Source organism: Hermetia illucens, chromosome 2 (genome assembly GCF_905115235.1).
Source record: "Hermetia illucens chromosome 2, iHerIll2.2.curated.20191125, whole genome shotgun sequence".
Lineage (NCBI taxonomy): Eukaryota > Metazoa > Arthropoda > Insecta > Diptera > Stratiomyidae > Hermetia > Hermetia illucens.
Genome location: NC_051850.1, coordinates 121,862,585 through 121,882,980, shown reverse-complemented (window position 1 = coordinate 121,882,980; position 20,396 = coordinate 121,862,585). Strand labels below are relative to the sequence as shown.

Below are 20,396 nucleotides of genomic sequence, written 5' to 3'. Positions count from 1 at the left end.
ATTTCAAGAGAACTGGAATGTGATCAACTCTATGATCCTATCTAGCCATAGGAAATCGCGAAAATTAGAGGAGAGGAGAAAGACGTGGTTTGTCCGCGGAGTGAGTCAACCCCTTGTGATGTAATACCCTATAGTGGTTTCACGGGGTATGGAGGGAGTCGGGGGCGGTTTTAGTCGGCAAAAATTTCACACGCTGGCTTGCCCAGGTTTTGTGTTCTGTCTGTTCGTCCGTCTGTCTATTTGCTTGTCAGTCACACCGATTTCTTCAAAAGCGGTTGCACCTATTGATATAGGTGGAAAGATGGGAACTGTGATCCGAGACGCGTACAGTGAGTTTAAAGGGGGAGGGGGGCCCATACTGGCAAAAAGAGAGTGTACAATTTTTTTCATTGACTATAGCCAAGTGGGGTATCAAAAACAAAGTGTCGATTAGTTCTTTTCGAAGCAGATCATAGTTTTGATATTGCTTGTAAAGAGGAGTGCGCGGTTCCGAAATTGGTGAATTATTTCAAGGACCCGTTCTCAGAAACTATCCGACCAAAAATCTGAAAAAAATCATGGTGATCCGTGTAGATGGTATCTAGGCCTCAAAATGTTCTCGCTCAAATAAAGTTAATAATTGTATGGTATATATCATATTTTGAAAATTTATTGTGGATTCCTTTTAAGTTTATTCTAGATAAATAAAATTTTGCAATAAGATAGACTTTAACAGGAAGCGTGATAGTATAAGCATTATATCAAGTGGTAATTCATTTACGTCCTAGGTCTAGAGGCTCAAAAATGCTAACGATATTTTAAAATTTAATTTTGTATTGCTGTCGTTGTATGCCTGTAGCTGGGTTGATTTACACTTGTAATGTTTGCGGTTTTGCGCCAGATGCAATATTTTCTTTGCCTTGTTCAGGGACAATCTGACGGGAAAAACGCATTTAATAATATGCAATATTCCTTCGTTTTTGTTTACATTCTAACACCCATTTGCTTTTCTAATTTACTCCTTTCAATTTCCCAATTCCCATCGACACTTATTTACCTTCAACATTTAAAATTTAAAATGTTTAATTTTATTTTACAAAAAAACCTAACAATTAGCCGCTTTTCCCTACCCAAAACTCCATTTATATTTGAATTATTTCAAATTTTATTTGTTAATAAGTTCCGAATAGTGCAAGTGAATGCTGAACAGGAAAAATGTGCGTTCACCTTTTGCTAAACTTACTAATAGTATACTACCAACCTTTAGAAATTGACTGAAAAACCCATCTTAAACTCATCTTAGGACTACTAAATTTTGCACCGGCATGCCAAGTTTCATGAGAATCCGGCTACTGTTGTCAAAGTTATAGCAGTTCAAACTTATCAATTTTGCGTGAATGAATTGCATCCTGAGCCGAGCAAATAAGATGCTGACGTGTTAATTAATCAGAATAATTGACATTCGACTGAAATATGAAAATTCCATTGATTAAGAATCTACTCTTCCCCAGTAGGTTAACTTCGGTATATTTGTGAATAATATTGAACCCCTAGTGTGAAGCCTATAAGGTTGACTATTATCAATACCTTACTTTTCAGATCAATTTTTCTGTGTAAATGGATCTCACGGTTGAACATTTAACTATTTACACGCGGAACTGTCATGCAATCATCGTTCTTCACATAGGGTAACATAAAACCAGCAGCAGCAGCAATTATAGAGGTATCCCGTTGTTGAGTACCATTTATAAGATATTGCTCGCTACCTTGCTAGGCCGGATAGCCCCATACGCCCAGAAGATCATTGGCCCATATCAAAGAGGCTTCACTCCAGGCAAATGAGCAACAGAACAGATTCTCTCTGTGACAAGCGATGGAAAAACTGTTGGAATATGGCCATCAGTTGCACCATCTCTTCATCGACTTTAAAGCCGCCTATGATAACATAGCTGGGGTAAAACTGTACATGGCCATGAGAGAATTCGGTATCCCGACGAAATTAATAAGACTGACTATGCTGACCCTGACCAATGTGCGAGGCCAGATAAAAGCAGCAGGATTACTCTTAAGACCATTCGACATCAACAACGGTCTACGACAAGAGGATGCCCGATCATGCGTCCTGTTTGACCTGGCCCTCGAGAAGGTGATCCGTGATGCTGAGGTAAATGTAAGAGGTACGATCCTCTTTAAGTCCATCCAACTACTGGCCTATGATGACGATATCGACATCATGGGAAGAACCACCCAAGACGACAAATTGCCTTCATCCAGATCGAGCCGGCGGCGAGATATTTTCGGCTGCACGTCAATGAAGGTAAGACAAAGTATATGGTGGCAACGTCAGCACCGAAAACAAACCAACCAACAACATCAAACCGCACTGGTCAAACAGGAAGAATAAAGATAGGAGAATACAACTTTGAGACCGTTGATAATTTCTCCTATCTAGGGTCGAAAATCATAATCGATAACAGCTACGATGATGAAATCCGCGCACGGTTGTTGTCAGCCAACAGAGCCTGTTTCAGCTTACAAAATCCATTCCGCTCGAAACGTTTCACCATAGGGTCAAAGCTTTTACTGTACAAGACTATGAGCTTCCCAATCCTCATGTATTCCTCGGGGACTTGGGTTCTTAGCAAGAAAAATTGCGAAATCTTGACCGCGTTCGAAAGAAGAATACTGCGAAGAATTTTTGGCCCCCTACATTCCGATTCCGAAGCCTACATAACGACGAAATCTACAAGCGATACCATAACCGTCAGGTTGTGGATAAAATCCGGCTCAATAGGTTACGATGGGCGGGTCACTTAATCCGCATGGATGAGGATGATCCAGCCCGGAAAGTCTATAAGGGCAATATCTATGGTAGAAAAACAAGACGAGGCAGACCCTGCCTAAGATGGAGTGATGGCGTTGGTCAGGACGCCAGACAGCTTTTGGGGATATCGAATTGGTGGACCTCGGCGCAAAACCGGGATGTCTGGAGTTCCTTATTAAGGCAGGTCTAGACCGGATACCGGTTGTTGCGTCGTTGATGATGATGAAGGAAGACTTTGAGCGAAAGATAGGCTGAAGATGTGAAAGATTAATAGTGATAATGTCTTGGTGTTATACGGCAAATGCTATACAAACACGTTTTATGCCTGAAATGCAAAAGTTTCCGCCCTACGACTTGTATTTTTAAAACTTTCCTATTGATTATAATGTTAAGCATATTTTTACTAATTTATTACAGGTGATAACCTAGATTTTTTTTATATCGAGCACGGTTCGTTATCAATCAAAACATTTCGCCGTATTTTGTAATGTATTCAAATCGAATTGGGTTTGAAAGATAATTTTCGCATTTATTTGAAGCCTCTCTACGTGTTTAATAAACATGATGCTTTGTAAAAACCGTTTCCCTTGATATTATAAAAAAACCCATATTTTTAGTATTTGACTAAATCATTACGGATGATGCCCAATATTTATTGATTTGTTGATTAATTGACGGTAGACTCTATCATTGAATCAGTGAAAAATGCTTGCGCTTTTCATTATTTTTTTTATTGTCCGATGTACGTCAAGGCATAACAAATGTCCCCTGCGATTGCACAATAATGTACAAAGATAGTTTCCAAATTTGCTGATTATTGCTATTTACGCAAAGCGGTCCGTGATGCAAAGTAATTTCTGGTGCTTGAAAACAGGCTATTGAAGAACATCCATACACACCATCAGTCTATGCGCCTATCTTTATAATGTGCAACTATTTAATTCAGAGGTCTCCAGTCTGTGATTTTCAATAATTTTATTTAACGTTTTGCAGATGGCTCTAAGCACTACTATCCATATATAAGTGTGTGATCCTTATTCGATTCAAAGCTGTTCAAAAATTGGTTTGATTTTCGCTATGGCTAGACGCGGGGGCCTTTACTTTTTGAAACGATCGAAATATGCAAATTAAACTGTTCAAAAGTGCATTAAAGTTCAAGTTCAAAAAACAAATCATCGCGTTATATAATGCATAGCGTTATAGATAGATAAAATTTATATGAATGGATTCGTATGAAGTATAGGTTATGGTTTTAGTTGGTATTGCGGAATTTGAATAAGGAGGTTGAAAATTTGAAGCTTATCTCAGTTATGATACCAATTTCATAATAACATTTTTATCCACAACCGATTTGCATGATAATACGCTCTGTTTGCAAGAATTAAATGCAGTCCAAAGTTTTCTGGTCATTGTCAAATTTTTCGTCTGAGAAATACATAGGCATGTATTTATGAAAGTTGGCATTTGTGTTCTGTAATATTTTTTGATTTGTTTTCACGGAGACTCAACTAGACCATTGCTTACACGTTGGGTAAATTTGCTGATAAAACGTGGGTTTGTGCGCTAAATGAATATACTGTGAGCGTCAAAAATAAGTAAACACTTAATTTTTTCGTATTTAAGCTTTAATTTCATAGCAGTTACTGATAAAAATTAACATGCTTCATCACCGGTTAAAAGTATTATATAATAGAAGTTTAAATCTGAAAAAAAGTTAAACAAAACAAAATACCGTTTCAAAAAATTATTAATGCTTCAAAATACTGCTGATTTTACGCGTCAAAAGAAAGTATACAGAATTTACTTCTCTAGGAAATAATATCCAATAAAGAAATAATTTTTAATATTTAGTTTGTTTTCCATGTGACTTTAGAACAGCATTCAGTCTTTTAGGCATTGATTTGACAAGATTTTTTGTAATATCTGGAGAAATGTTGTTCCATTCTTCGATTAAAGCCCTTTTTAGGTCGTCTTTGTTGGAAATGCTTCTTTGTCTGATTTTCCTGTCAAGGTGCTCCCACAAATGCTCGATAGGATTAAGGTCTGGGGACTGCGGTGGGCGATCAAGGGTTTTTGGCGTTCGGTATAACAACCATTCCTTAACAATGTGGAACGTATGTTTCGGATCGTTATCGTGCTGAAAGATCCAGTTTCCCGACAGCCCCAATTTGTCAGCACTAGGAGTGATATTGTCCCTCAGTATATTTAAATAGTCTATTTTAGTCATTTTAGACTCGATGAAAACTAGATTTCCAACTCCGGATGCCGCCATACATCCCCAGACCATAACTGAGCCTCCACCGTGCTTTATGGTGCTTGTAACGCACTTGTTGAGAAATGCTTCATTTTTCGCTCGCCATATTTTTGGTGGCTTTTTCGCCTTAAATATTTCAAATTTACTCTCATCGGAGTATAAAATGTTTTCCCAAAAGTTTGGAGCCTCATTTTGGTACTTTCTGGCGAATTTTATACGCTTCTTTTGATTCGCTTTAGAAATATAGGGTTTCTTACATGGCACTCTGCCATGTAGACCATTTTTGTGGAGCGCTCTTCGAATTGTGCTTGCACTCACTGATTTGCCTGAAGCTATTTTCTTTGATATGTTTACTGCACTTGAAACTGGATTATTCCTTACTTCTCGTACAATTGTCCGCACTTCGGAGTCAGTAATCTTCTTAGGTCGCCCAGACCGCGGTAAATTTTCAATAGTATGACGAGTCGTATATTTATCTATAATTTTTTTTATCGTACAATGATTCCTTCTAACGATTTTTCCAATTTCACGCAAAGATTTTCTTTTCTTTATGTAAATCTAAAATTATTTTTCGTGTTTCGTTTGTGGTTTGCTTACCCATTATCTTAAATGTTATACTTTTGCACTTATTCAAACAAAAACAAAGAAAATCTACGAAAAATATTAGTGCACTATATTTGCTTACTTCACTTATAAACAGTTTCAAAGAAATTTGTGTGATTCCCGGAAATAATTAAAAACAAAACGAGAAGTCTTGCCACTGTATACTTTCTTTTGACGCGTAAATTCATGAGTATTTTAAGACAAGATGAATTATTTTTGAAAATGTTTTGTTTTGTTTAAGTGTTTGTGCTGACATAAACTTCTATTATATGAGCCTTTCAAGCTATGATAAAACATTTTAATTTCTATCAATAAACATTGTGCAATAAAAGTTTAAATACAAAAAAGATGGGTGTTTACTTATTTTTGACGCTCACAGTATATACACACCCAAGGTCTTTGGGTCTCTTTTATGATCGGTAAATCGTTCTCCTGAGAGCGTGTTTCTTAATTGTCGCTGGTTTTACTTAACATTAGAATATCTGCTACAAAAAAATACAATTAAAAACTTTAAGGCCTATATATTATTAAATCTTTTTAGGATTTGTTTAAGCTGAGTAAAATCGGTTCAAAAATATTAATTTCCAAGAACCCTGTCCAAGAATATCAGCGCATCTCGTACCTTACTTCCTCATTCTAGCAGTCTCCTTTCTTCCATCTTGGCCTTCTTTATTCTCTCTGTTGGATGGGTCTGACCATTGAGTTGAACGCATTTGAACTGAACGTTCTCTATACTAAATTTTTTGCTACTCTTCATTCATCCATGTATCTTGGACACTGTATTTTTACTACGTTCTCTAAAGCTACTTGAATAATTAAGTGAACTATCTAATTTAAAGCTGCAGGGGCACTTGCGGTATCGCTCATGTATCATAGGGAAATAACTAAGATTATAGCTATGGTCTCATGGCCCATTGTAGGGTTTTGCGTAAAAGAACTTCTGTCTCTTCAAATTTTGTTACCATACTGATCGACTTTTCCGCTTTTTGGAATCCGAACTGCCTATCTGAGAGCCGACCCTGCCACGTGCGATCGGTGCTGTAGATCACTCGTTCTAGTAGCCGATGCCGTTCAGTAGGCATATAGGCCTATGGAGGTTTATCTGCCTTTGAAATCAGCATTAACTTGCGTTGCTTCTACTTTCTGGGAAAACCCCTTTATTTCAAGCAACCCATAAATGTTTCGACGAACCAATTTGGTACAGTCTTGATGGCGCGTTTATGATTGAAACTTCCCTGGGATTTATCTAAAGACGGGTAGGCTTGCCTCGTTTGGAATTTGTGGGAGAAGGGCGCTAATAATATCCTGTAGCATTGGATTGTTAATCAGCATTAAGCGTTTATCCTTGATCGATGATTGATCGAAGTGTCTAGTTTTGCTTTCAGTTCATATCCGAAAAAGTATTAATCCCGGCCATTTTGACAGAACTACATCGAGACATGAAAATGCCTCGAGTCATACGCGGCTTCTTGCATTTACTTGGCGATTGCCCCAATCTTCGGCTCAAGCGTTAAAATTGCTGGCTATTATTGTGGTCTCTTGCTTCGGAAAGACTTTCTACCGTCAATATGAATTCATGTAGTGTGAGGCTTGGCATAGCATAGCAGATGGATATTTGGATGCCACCTAGCTTAGTTTGTATGAATCCGTCGTCTGGGCTATTGATTTTTCGATGGCTCGGTTTCCGCAAATCGTTATTGTCGCTTTGCTGCTTCTATTTGATAGACAAACAACACTATGGAGGTCTTTATATTTTCGTATATGATGGCAACATAAATTTTATTGTCGAGCACATTTTGAGCTGCCTGGCCTGATTCAGATTCATCATCATCATCAACGGCGCAACAACCGGTATCCGGTCTAGGCCTGCCTTAATAACGATCTTCAGACACCCCGATTTTGCGCCGAGGTCCACCAATTCGATATCCCTGAAAGCAGTCTGGTGTCCTGACCTACGCCATCGCTCCATCTTAGGCAGGGTCTGCCTCGTCTTGTTTTTCTACCATAGATATTGCTCTTATATACTTTCCGGGCTGGATCATCCTCATCCATACGGATTAAGTGACCCGCCCATCGTAACCTATTGAGCCGGATTTTATCCACAACCTGACGGTTATGGTATCGCTTGTAGATTTCGTCGTTATGTAGGCTACGGAATCGTCCATCCTCATGTAGGGAGGTCCAAAAATTCTTCGTAGGATTCTTCTCTCAAACGCGGCCAAGAGTTCGCAAATATATGAGGATCGGCAAGATCATTGCCTTGTACAGTAAGAGCTTTGACCCTATGGTGAGACGTTTCGAGCGGAACATTTTTTGTAAGCTGAAATAGGCTCTGTTGGCTGACATCAACCGTGCGCGGATTTCATCATCGTAGTTGTTATCGGTTGTAATTTTCGACCCTAGATAGGAGAAATTATCAACAGTCTCAAAGTTGTATTCTCCTATCTTTATTTTTCCCGTTTGATCAGTGCGGTTTGATGTTGTTGGTTAGTTGGTTTTCGGTGTTGACGTTGCTACAATATACTTTGTCTTGTCTTCATTGATGTGCAGCCCAAGATGTCGCCCTAATGGCCGCCTGCTCGATCTGGATGAAGGCAATTTATACGTCTCGGGTAGGGGTCGGCTAGTAGTTGGGCGGACTTAAAAAGGATTGTACCCCTCGCATTTACCTCGGCATCACGGAACGCTTTCTCTAGGGCCAGGTTAAAGAGAACGCATGATAGGGCATGCTCTTATCGCAGACCGTTGTTGATGTCGAATGGTCTTGAGAGTGATCCTGCTGCTTTTATCTGGCCTCGAACATTGGTCAGGATCAGCCTAGTCAGTTTTATCAATTTCGTCGGGATACTGAATTCTCTCATGGTCGTGTACAGTTTTACCCTGACTATGCTATCATAGGCGTCTTTAATATTTAATATTCTTTCTGTATTCCTATAAGGGAGAAGTTCATGCAAAGTGATATATAATTTCGAACATAAATTCTATGTTCGGAGATTGATGAGAAGGCAGAAGTGGCCAGGGGAAGTCACATATTCAGGAGGGACGACATTTCCATTGCTGGCTATATCTTGCAGTGGGACCCACTTTTCTATTAGTCCCGGTGGAGAAGGACTGCAGGCGCTTCGGGAGGGGGTCGAAGGAGATGAAGCGCATTTCGGAGGACCTTGTACGATGACACGTAAATGTGATTGACCACTATGCGACACCGACACTCTACAGCAAGTGAAATTTATTCAGGTAGTTGAAAGTGAGAGGGGTATATGTACATACTTGGTTTTTAATAACATTACGTTGAGTTTAGCTAGGGCCTCTATACAGGGAAAAAGGCCGTGGTGAACAATTTTTTTTTCACAGAATCTGGAGTATAAGATGCAAGGTCTTGATTACGATAGCAGCAGCAGTGAAACAGGTTTCATCTTTGAGTTCGGTGTTGGGGGGCGGGCTAGAAAAAGGTCACTTAAATTAAGGGCTATTCTCTTTTTAAACAATGTTGAATTGCCGTGAAGGCGACAACTGAATGTAACTGAACTAGGGAACTAGTGCAGATTTTAATATTTAGCTATGTACGAATACAACACTCCAATTTAAGTTCCCAAAAATACAAAATTTATTATACCAGAAGCATTCAGGTTTGTGGACTTTGTTAAACTTGAAGAAGAAGTGCAGTTATATCGACAGAACTTGTTCGGTGTCACCATGATTAATTTTACTTTGCTCTATAGTTGCATAGCGCAAGAGGGTCGAGAGGCAGTGAAGGCACCTTGGGTGATTCTGAGAAAGTAAAGAGGCCTACGGTAACCATATATAGTGTTTATAGTATAATCTTCTTCTAGTGATCAAATAATCATCCGGTTTGAGTATTATCAGATACTTCATATACTTCTTCGCCAGTCTTGGAAGGTGAGTGAAAGGGGAGGCTATAAACATCGTGTTAGAAAGATTAAGTTGTTGTGTCTGAACCTTCGAGGCGAGGAATGTTCTAAGTAGAAACTATAGAGCAACTGATGTTTCGAGATTCATTAAGACATTTGGTTGCTGGACCAATTAAGTCGGGTTATTGAGGAAAGTAGAAAACAATCTGCCAGGTAAAGTAACCACGACCGTTGCAATATGGAGAGAGAAAGGTAGTTGAGTCTAATCGTCAAATTACTGTTAGATCCAGTTACTATCCAATACCATGCAAATTTTTGAACGCAATCTTAATAAACGTATTTGTGACGTTAAATAACAGTAAACAGTTTGTCAAGAGCTACTGACTTAGTACACGCTGCGAGGTTGTTCATTAAGAAACACCGTGAGAAACATTGTCCTTTTTTCATTCCGTAACTGGATCTAGAGAAGGTATTTTACTGTGTGCCACACAACCGCGTCTGGAGAGGTCTGCAACAACGCCTATCGTCAGAGGAACTGGTGCACTGGGTTAAATTGCTCTACTTTAATCCGAAGATTAAATTTCGAACTGGGACAGGCACTGCTCTATGCAGATGATGTTTTCCTGACGTCTCATAATAAAGCTGATCTCCAGCCTCTTGCCCAAAAGTGGAATGATCGCCTGATGTAACGTGGTCTGCGACTGAATCTGAATAAAATAGATTTTTTCACGACCGATCTCAATGAAGTGATAGTGCCTATCACCGTCCGTGGCAGCGACCTGCCGAGAATTGAGCGATTTGAATATCTCGGATTAATGCCATCAGCCAATGGTGAACTGCGTTGTGAAATTGTTTCAAGCATCAGTGCGTCTTCTATAGTTCTTAGTGCTGGCCGTTGGGCCAGTGGTATAACACGCCATGATCAGATCTGACATGTGGATATCCGTGATCGATATGGGGTTGCATCAATTGTGGAGAAATTGGGGGAGAAGCGTCTTCGATGGTGCGGGCATGTAATTCCTTCTAACAAGGATTCATTTGCTGAAATTGGTCCGAACATCGAAGACGATGGGAAACGACGAAAAGGTCAACCGAACCAACACTGACCTGATACATTAGATGGCAATTTGAGAGCCTTTCGACTCCATCCAGGTCAGGCCTATGACTGAGTAAAATGGTACAATTGATCAACACGAGCCGATCCCGCTTCTGAATGGGACAAAGTTTGAAGAAGTAGAAGAGGAGTGAATTTCTTAACCCCCTACTGTTGACGGGAAATCTAAACAAACTTTATGAATTTTCGGAAAGGTTTTGGAACTGTGCCGATATTTTTATTCAGGCTGGGAAAAAAGGGAAGGATTACTTGGTACCCGGGTTGGGATGGCATATCAAATGCGGGATGTTGGTTTTAAAAAGTGAAGTGAAAAACTTGAAAAGTAATAGACAAGTGTCGAAAAGTCTACATATTTTCAACAAAAGTTTTCCATACTAGATTGCTTACGGTTTTTAGTTTGTGATTTTTTATCAAGGCCATTATTTTCAAAACGCATAATGAAGATTGTACAAGTTGAGGCAGCACTTTTGTTTGTAGATATTTACGAATTTTTATATTTATTGGTTTTTGATTAATTTTCTCTACTAAATGAATTCAACGTATTACTGATTCAATGGCGTTAACGTGCCAGTGACCACGTCGCCCACTCATTTGAAGATATACAGATAAACGAGTATTGTATTATTATTTATAAGATTTTGAAAATTTAATTCAAATCAATGCGATTTACGAAAAAGAGGGCAACGTTGCATTTTATGAATTGAGATTTTGATTAATTTTCTTGTGTGTGATCAGTTGTGTGTATTGAATTAAGGATTTATCGTAACCTTAACTAATTCTACTCTAACTTTCAGGTTGTTTGTGCTCAGCACATTGTCTTATGTCAAGACAAGAAGCTTCAAAGTCTGGATTTTACTGGAGCACTTCAAAGAGAATGGATTATGGATAGTTTTATACGATATATAAAAGTTACGGGTGGCCCTATTGGTAAAGAAGGTCTTCTATTAGGCCTAAAAAATGGTCAGGTAATTTCCTTGTTTCTATTACGCACACCGAATAGTATTCTGTTGATTGACTACTTTATTTTAATTTTCAGGTTTGGAGAATATTCTTGGACAACGCTTTACCAATCCTCATAACGACTGTTATGTCATCAGTAAGGTGTTTGGATTTGAATGCTACAAGAAACAAGTTGGCTGTTGTTGACGATGCAGGGCGACTAGTTGTTAGAGATTTGGTGAATGATTCCATGTTGTATCAGGTTTGAGAGTGTAGTTGATCTTTAAGTAGTTTAATAACGAAAAATTATCATTGTAGGATACTGGTGTCAACTCTGTGGCTTGGAATACTCACCTTGAATCTATGTTGTGCTACTCTCATATCACAGGCGGACTAAGCGTTCGTGTTGGTAATTTACCTCCTAGGAGTCCTCAGAGCATGATTGGTGTTGTAGTTGGATTGTGTGGTTCGACAGCATTTTGCCTTCGAGGCAATGTCATGCATAACGTTCCCTTGGCTTTGGGCGCAACTATGTGGCAATTTATCGAAGCTGGTTTTTTTGAGTGAGTTTGTTGATAGTTAATGTAGTGGTTTCGTTTTTCATTCGATTTTCCAATCATTTTTTGTTCAAACTATAATTTTGTGCTCATTCTGTAGAATTTTTTCTAATTTAAGAAAAACACTTATTTTCATACTTTTGTCCGTTGGTTAGTCCAAACTAGCCGGTATTCTACTCTTAGATAAATAGGTTTCTGTCACACTACTGGCCGTCTCCGCTTTCGACCTAAAATTTCTCTGAGATTTTACTTCGATGCAACACGTGGCATTTTGTGTCATTATACATCGCTCTGATAATAGCTATCTCCAGAATGTCCCTCCTGCGCAGATACACTCCGCTATCGAAACGAAGGTTTAAACTTTGGGGACTGTTTTCAAATTCTCCGTAGGATGTTCATGTGTTTAACGCAGGGTGATCCGGACGGATCCACTCTTTGGGAAAGGCGTGGGATTTTGAAGATCTCAATATCTGCCGCAGGACCGTCAAGCGCAGCGCTTTTATTCCGTTTACGTGCATTGTTGGCTGAGACGATTTCTCTGCTGCATGGAGGAACAGTCCGTATCAACATGTTAGGGTACTAGCTATTTAATCCAAAAGAGGCGGAACTTCATCGAATTTGATACGGTTATGAACTGTGGTGAAGTGTTCTTTACATCTCTTCAGCTGCATGTCATCGTGGTTCAGGAGTCGAATGTTAACTTTCTTCACAGGACCATGGAAAGATTTGCGACCACATGTAAGCTCTTTCGTGATTTAGTATCATCATCATCAACGGCGCAACAACCGGTATCCGGTCTAGGCCTGCCTTAATAAGGAACTCCAGACATCCCGGTTTTGCGCCGAGGTCCACCAATTCGATATCCCTAAAAGCTGTCTGGCGTCCTGGCCCACGCCATCGCTCCATCTTAGGCAGGGTCTGCCTCGTCTTCTTTTCCTACCATAGATATTGCCCTTATAGACTTTCCGGGTGGGATCATCTTCATCCATACGGATTAAGTGACCCGCCCACCGTAACCTATTGAGCCGGATTTTATCCACAACCGGACGGTCATGGTATCGCTCATAGATTTCGTCATTGTGTAGGCTACGGAATCGTCCATCCTCATGTAGGGGGCCAAAAATTCTTCGGAGGATTCTTCTCTCGAACGCGGCCAAGAGTTCGAAATTTTTCTTGCTAAGAACCCAAGTTTCCGAGGAATACATGAGGACTGGCAAGATCATAGTCTTGTACAGTAAGAGCTTTGACCCTATGGTGAGACGTTTCGAGCGGAACAGTCTTTGTAAGCTGAAGTAGGCTCTGTTGGCTGACAACAACCGTGCGCGGATTTCATCATCGTAGTTGTTATCGGTTGTGATTTTCGACCCTAGATAGGAGAAATTGTCAACGGTCTCAAAGTTGTATTCCCCTATCCTTATTCTTGTTCGTGCTTGTGTTTGACCAGTGCGGTTTGATGTTGTTGGTTGATTCGTCTTCGGTGCTGACGTTGCCACCATGTATTTTGTCTTGCCTTCATTGATGTGCAGCCCAAGATCTCGCGCCGCCTGCTCGATCTGGATGAAGGCAGTTTGAACGTCTCGGGTGGTTCTTCCCATGATGTCGATATCGTCAGCATAGGCCAGTAGTTGGGTGGACTTGAAGAGGATCGTACCTCTAGCATTCACCTCAGCATCACGGATCACCTTCTCGAGGGCCAGGTTAAAGAGGACGCATGATAGCACATCCCCTTGTCGTAGACCGTTGTTGATGTCGAATGGTCTTGAGAGTGATCCTGCTGCTTTTATCTGGCCTCGCACATTGGTCAGGGTCAGCCTAGTCAGTCTTATTAATTTCGTCGGGATACCGAATTCTCTCATGGCCGTGTACAGTTTTACCCTGGCTATGCTATCATAGGCGGCTTTAAAGTCGATGAACAGATGGTGCAACTGTTGTCCATATTCCAACAGTTTTTCCATCGCCTGCCGCAGAGAGAAAATCTGATCTGTTGCTGATTTGCCTGGAGTGAAGCCTCTTTGGTATGGGCCAATGATGTTCTGGGCGTATGGGGCTATCCGGCCTAGCAAGATAGTGGAGAATATCTTATAGATGGTACTCAGCAACGTGATACCTCTGTGTGATATCTCCCTTTTTATGTATGAGACAGATAATGCCTCGCTGCCAATCGTCAGGCATTGATTCGCTGTCCCATACCTTGAGCACAAGTTGATGAACCACTTGGTGTAACTGGTCGCCTCCATATTTAACCAATTCGGCTGTAATTCCATCGGCTCCTGGCGACTTATGATTTTTTAGCCGATGAATTGCACGGACTGTTTCTCCTAAACTTGGTGGTGGCAGTATTTGTCCGTCGTCTTCAGTTGGCGGGACCTCCAACTCGCCGATGTTCTGGTTGTTCAGTAGCTCATCAAAGTACTCAACCCATCGCTCTAATATGCCCATTCTGTCGGAAATCAGATTTCCCTCTTTGTCTCGGCAGGATGAGCATCGAGGTGTATAAGGCTTCATCCTGCTGACTTGTTGGTAAAACTTCCGCGCCTGGTGCGGTTGCTCCCTGTACTTTTCTAGTTCACAGACTTGTTGGTTCTCCCAGGCTTCCTTTTTCCGTCTGTGAAGTCGCTTCTCCGCTCGACGGAGTTCGTGATAAGTCTCTGCGCGTGGCCGCGTTCTTTGAGAATGCAACATTACTCGGTATGCGGCATTCTTCCGTTCCGTTGCTAGCTTACATTCATCGTCAAACCAGCCGTTCCGACTCCTTTTGCGGCTGGGGCCAAGTATATTTGTGGCCGTATCCATGATAACGTTCTTCAGGTGGTTGTGAAGATCATTAGTTGATGCTTCATCTCCAGGTCCTCTATTGACTGCGGTTATTGCGGCATCCATTTCCCTCTTATAGGTGTCACGGAGGGTTGTGTTGTGGATGGCTTCAGTGTTCACTCTCACCTGATTGTCAGAGGGGATTCTAGGTGGTATTGTTATTCGAGCTCGGAGCACCATGCCAACGAGATAGTGATCCGAGTCTATATTGGCCCCCCTATATGTTCTGACATTCATCAAGGCTGAGAGGTGGCGGCGTTCGATCAACACGTGGTCAATTTGGTTGAAAGTGGTCCCGTCTGGAGAGGCCCACGTATGTTTGTGGACCGCTTTCCGCGCAAACCAGGTACTTCCAACAACCATTTCGTGTGACCCTGCTAATTGAATAGTCCGCAGTCCGTTATCATTTGTTTTTTCGTGTAAGCTATGGGAGCCAACGTATCGCCTGAATACGGGCTCCTTCCCTACTTGGCTGTTAAAATCCCCAAGTATGATTTTGATATCATATCTGGGACAGGCTTCGAGGGTTCTTTCTACTGCCTCGTAGAAGGTATCCTTCTCCGACTCTGCAGTCTCCTCTGTAGGGGCGTGAACGTTTATGAGGCTTATATTTCTAAACTTGCCTCGCAAGCGCAGAGTGCATAGCCGTTCGCTTATACTTTCAAAGCCGATAACAGCAGGTTTCATTTTTTGGCTGACTAAGAAACCTACTCCGAGCACATGGTTTACTGGATGGCCGCTATAATATATGGTGTAGTGGCTCTTCTCCAGGAAACCGGCCCCTGTCCATCGCATCTCTTGCAACGCTGTTACATCAGCCCTATATTGGGACAGAGTATCGGCTAGCTGCTTATCAGCTTCATCTCTGTACAGGGAGCGCACGTTCCATGAGAAAATGCGCAAATCGTTGTTCCTTTGTCGTTGCCGGGTCCGTCGTTTTAACATCCGTCCTATCCGAGGCTCCTGTTGTGGCTTCGTAACAGGTTGTTTTCCGTGTAGGGTTGTCAGCCCTACCCAACCCCCAACCTGGAGGACCAGTTGGTACAATTTGTCCCGTTTTTAGGCGCGGGAGACTCGCCTTCATCCTTCTCCGTCTGCAGCTTTTCGTCAAGAAAGAGCTCCCAGCGGTCACCACGTGGAGGTGGAGATAGGGTTTGGTAGTAGAGCTGTTGGTGTTGGTTCAGCAGGCATTTCCCAGGTTTTATGCTCCATCGTGGGTACCAATCCACGTTTCGCCCCGGGACCTATACTACCCTTTGACCACCAATTTTAGTATACGCTTCTGAAATTATTACATTTTGCGGCATTTACTGCTTCTCCGGCCTTTCTTATAGTGCACACTACGTTGGACTTCCCGGGATTTCGCTCGGTATCGGAGTTCGGTTGCTTCATGGCTGTATCAATCCATCGGTTAAAAGATCCTTCAATCCCTTTCATCGATTCGATTCCGTAGTCAGCCAGATCTTATGACTCCCCTCGGGAACGTTGCCGAAAACCTGAGCAATATCCGAAAAAAGGCATTTTGATGGCATTCTTATGGTCATCAATATTCCAACTTGGGTTATTTAGTGCTTCTGCCGTCCGATCGTCAAGTTAGCTCGCCCACTCTCGAGCGACATCTGGATCATACAAACGTTCTATGTTGAACTTGGGGGTGGCAATTTTGTAACCCTAAGAGAACTGGTGAACGCAACACGTAAGCGAACGTATGCGACCATCAGATAATGATCGTTTTCGAGACCAATGTTAGCGCCTTTCTTGGTACGCAGGGGACAACTGCTAAATCTATTGCTGATCGCAAAGTGGTCAGTTTGATTGCTCGTATGATATCGGTCAGTTGAAATCCAAATGACCTTATGGCAGGCTCTATGCTCGAGCAATATGCTATCGAAGGGAGGGTGGTGGAAACTGCAGAAATCCATCAAGCTCCCACCATTATCGTTACGGTTGCTGAGATAGTGCTTCCGTGGTGGTGGAAAGCGTTGTCAGAGGTAACTTTGACTATCAGATCACCCATCCCGACCACAATGTCACCTTTAGAGGCCTCTTCTGCGTGTAATTGTTCGTGGTGCATAGTAATGTATAATTGTGATGCTTCTTAACCAAAGGTCATTTGCGTGAGGTCAGTCCCCACACGAAGCGTTGTTGACATTTCGATAGCAGCAAAGTTTCAAAATTTGTAGTTTGCTAAATTGGAACAAAAAAACTCAGTATTTGTAAAGCAGCACTTTTTGCCATAAAAAGGACCATAGGTGAGAAGCGAAATGGTATATGCTATCTTGGCTGTACCAAGTCGCGCTGCAAACTGTGGACAAACTGTTCCCGCTCCTGTCTTTGTGCGACAGATGCATGAATAGTATACCCACCCTTATCCTAGAGATACTTCCGCATATGCAACCCTTGGAATTTGTTGTAATAAAAGAGGCGGGGCTTGCGGCCTATGTGCGGTGTACGATAGATACAGCAAATTAATATTACAGGATGGACGGCGGATGAATATAGCTGAACCTCTGAAACTTAGCAAAATGTGAATGATGACACTAACAGGCCTGGTAATCGCACCCTGTATGACAACATCTGCGCAAGATGGTAATTTATAATGAAGATTCTAATATACAAAATTTGTATTGAAGAGAACGAAAGATACTCCTTGGAGAATAACAAATCTGAAGAAGGTCTTGATCGGGAGTATCTATCTCCTTAATCTGATGACCGGTAAAAATGGTAATAGTAGGCTGGGTTGTTTACCAACTATGTATAAGCGCAGGGGTCTCTCGAGTGATGTTTCAGATACTTTGAATTTGATCATATAATCAGTCACTACGCATAACGACGCCGCAAGACAACCGATCGAGACGAGCCGATCCCGCTCCTAAACGGGATGAAAGCTGCAGAAAAAGAAGATTTTATATTGAGAACTACTTGCTTTTCGACATTAAGCAGGATTTTTATTTTATTTTTATATTATATGGTTCAATTGTTATTAATAGCTGTTTTCAATTTAAAAAAAAACCTACGTATGGTATGTAGAAGCTGTTATGATACCATGTTTTGCTGTTTTAGTACTGTACCTTTGACATTGGGGTGAAGCGAACATTCGCGATGACGAATGGCAATAGACTGATGCTGTTTCTCCACTGATATTGAAAAATAATTTTCGCTGTCAAAAATTGCTTCTTGATGTCATAGCCGATCGCGATTCGCAATTGCGTACGTTCACTCCGCCACAACATTGTTGCAGTTATGTGTCCGGCCACGCAACGATGAAAAGAAAATATACATCTCTGGGAAAATGATGAGAAGTCGCCATTTTAGTTTCAACAGCCCTGATAGAATTTACAAAAAACTACTCTACATCCTATACTAAAGATTACTACGTAATTGCTTTACGTAGATGCCCCCTTAAATACTGAGACTTCCATACTTGGATTAGTTTACGTAAAACTGGGGCCTCCTTAAGCCCCCTTTACTTGAAACCCCGAGATTTCCGTAATCGGAATACTTACACGTTATTCACATACACGCACACATTATTCCCGTGGATCCGTGCGACTAGACTGCATAGTCACAAAAACCCGTTGTATAACTTTTATTGAGATGTTTATTTCACATTAATTGCAAAATTAATTATAGAACAATTAATTCAATTCGAGGCGTATTTATAGTCAACGCGTTTTCATCCAACTCAAGAACTAGGCTGAATTCGAGGGCAGACTTCCTACCCTTTTATAAAGGCATGGAAATATTTCGCTAATTATTTTCCCCCTTTGATAGGACCTCCTTACTAACATTAGAGTCATCTATTACCTATTATTCTATTCGCACTACTTTTATACAATTCTGGTGTCCTGGGTAGTTCCCATTACTACGATTTAAATTTACATCACATATTTTTCCCAATGTGATTTTCGACACAATATCGTTTTACTGAATTCCGATATCCCGCTTAGTTTCTTTGAAAAAAAAATCCCAGAATTTACTGTTTTTTGACCTCTACAGCAATTTGCCTCTTTAAGTACATTTGTGTGCTTGAAATTCGGCTTTAGGTTGGTGTAGCTATTTCTAAAAGATTTTTGAACAAATATGGAGAATGAATATAAAGATTATAGGACGCTCGAATGGTTTAATGGTTATACGTTGTAATTCAATTTTCTATCGTGGTTGCATGTCGAATATTAACAAAACCTATACAGAACGTTCGAAAAAAGCGATTAGTTAGTAAAAACCCGAAATCGTTTTCTGTTGTTGTCCTAAAAATATATTTTGAATGTAATCAAGTCCTCTAACAAGGCTAAGGTTCAAATACGATTATTATTATTTTAGAGTTGTTACAATATCGGCAGATGCCGGATTTTACCTAATACTAGTACTAAGTGCCAAGCATTCAGGCTTGAGCGACCCTACCTACTTAGAAGATAAAGGGGTGCAGGTGGCGGTGGTAGGTTAGTGGGAGAATCCATCGAGAACTTCCCGCAAAATCAGACAAGTATGCAGAATGGTATATTTCTGCATGGTTTGAACCAGACTGTGTGAAAGTGCCAGGACATCAAGGGAAGTTGTGAGGGATTTAGGTACAATACATGTAGCTGACAATATTATGGGGATTGCAATTACTTTCTCGAGATACCAAATTTCTTTGATTTGCCGAGCCAGTGGCGCGTAGTCCACTTTCTTCTCCATATATTTCCGTTCAATGCTGCTATAGGGTGCGATCATGTCATCCTGAATGGCACATACAAATCCTTCCGTCTCAGCAAAAAGCTCCCCGCACATACAAATCGACAACTTCTATTCATCGATCCGCTCTTGGTTTGACTTCACCCCGCCCAGAGGATTGAAAGATCGATCCTTCAAGCTAAGTGGAGTCAGCCCACAGTCTGCCTTACAAACAGATGCATGCAAGAATCTCGCCTGCTCTTTGCTGTAAAAATAAGCGCGTACGGAGTCGACTTGGTGGTGATGTTGTGTCACTAGGCAAGATCCTCCGCTCCACGGAAGAGTTTGGATGATGCCTTCAGAATTCGGACATAGTAGTCCGTTTCGGTCGTTGGACGTTTTGCAGATCGATTTTCGTCCACGGCAATATTCCGAATGCATTAGCCAGTGGAGGGATAGCGAATACTTTCAATGCGCTTATTTTATTTTTCTTCGAGAGATTCTATTTCAGCACCAGTTTTACATGCCGCAGGAATTCGGACAACAGAGCATCCTTCAGATCAGCAACTCGAGTATGGGTTTCTTGCAGAATTCCAAGGTATTCGTAGAAGTCTGTCTCGCTCATAGCTTCGATGTGGAGATCACCAATGCTATGGATGGCATGCGGCTCGTGATGGCTTTTGTGAATGGCTTGTATTCGACACTTGTCTAATCCAAATTCCATCCTTATATCACGGCTAAATATGTCCATGTTCACGCGACAAACTTCTAAGGTAGTTGTTAG

The 20,396-nt window shown here is 41.1% G+C and overlaps 1 protein-coding gene across 2 annotated transcripts in view; it reads left to right on the top strand.

Annotated features, from left to right (window-relative positions):
- The window catches only part of LOC119650423 (intraflagellar transport protein 122 homolog), a 66,186-nt gene that overhangs the window by 23,298 nt on the left and 22,492 nt on the right, over positions 1 to 20,396 (top strand). For both annotated transcript variants that reach the window (XM_038053234.1, XM_038053235.1), the window contains exons 5-7: positions 11,441 to 11,611; positions 11,683 to 11,847; positions 11,904 to 12,148. In XM_038053234.1, coding sequence (XP_037909162.1) covers positions 11,441 to 11,611; positions 11,683 to 11,847; positions 11,904 to 12,148 — 581 coding nt within the window. The remainder of the gene's footprint in view (positions 1 to 11,440; positions 11,612 to 11,682; positions 11,848 to 11,903; positions 12,149 to 20,396) is intronic.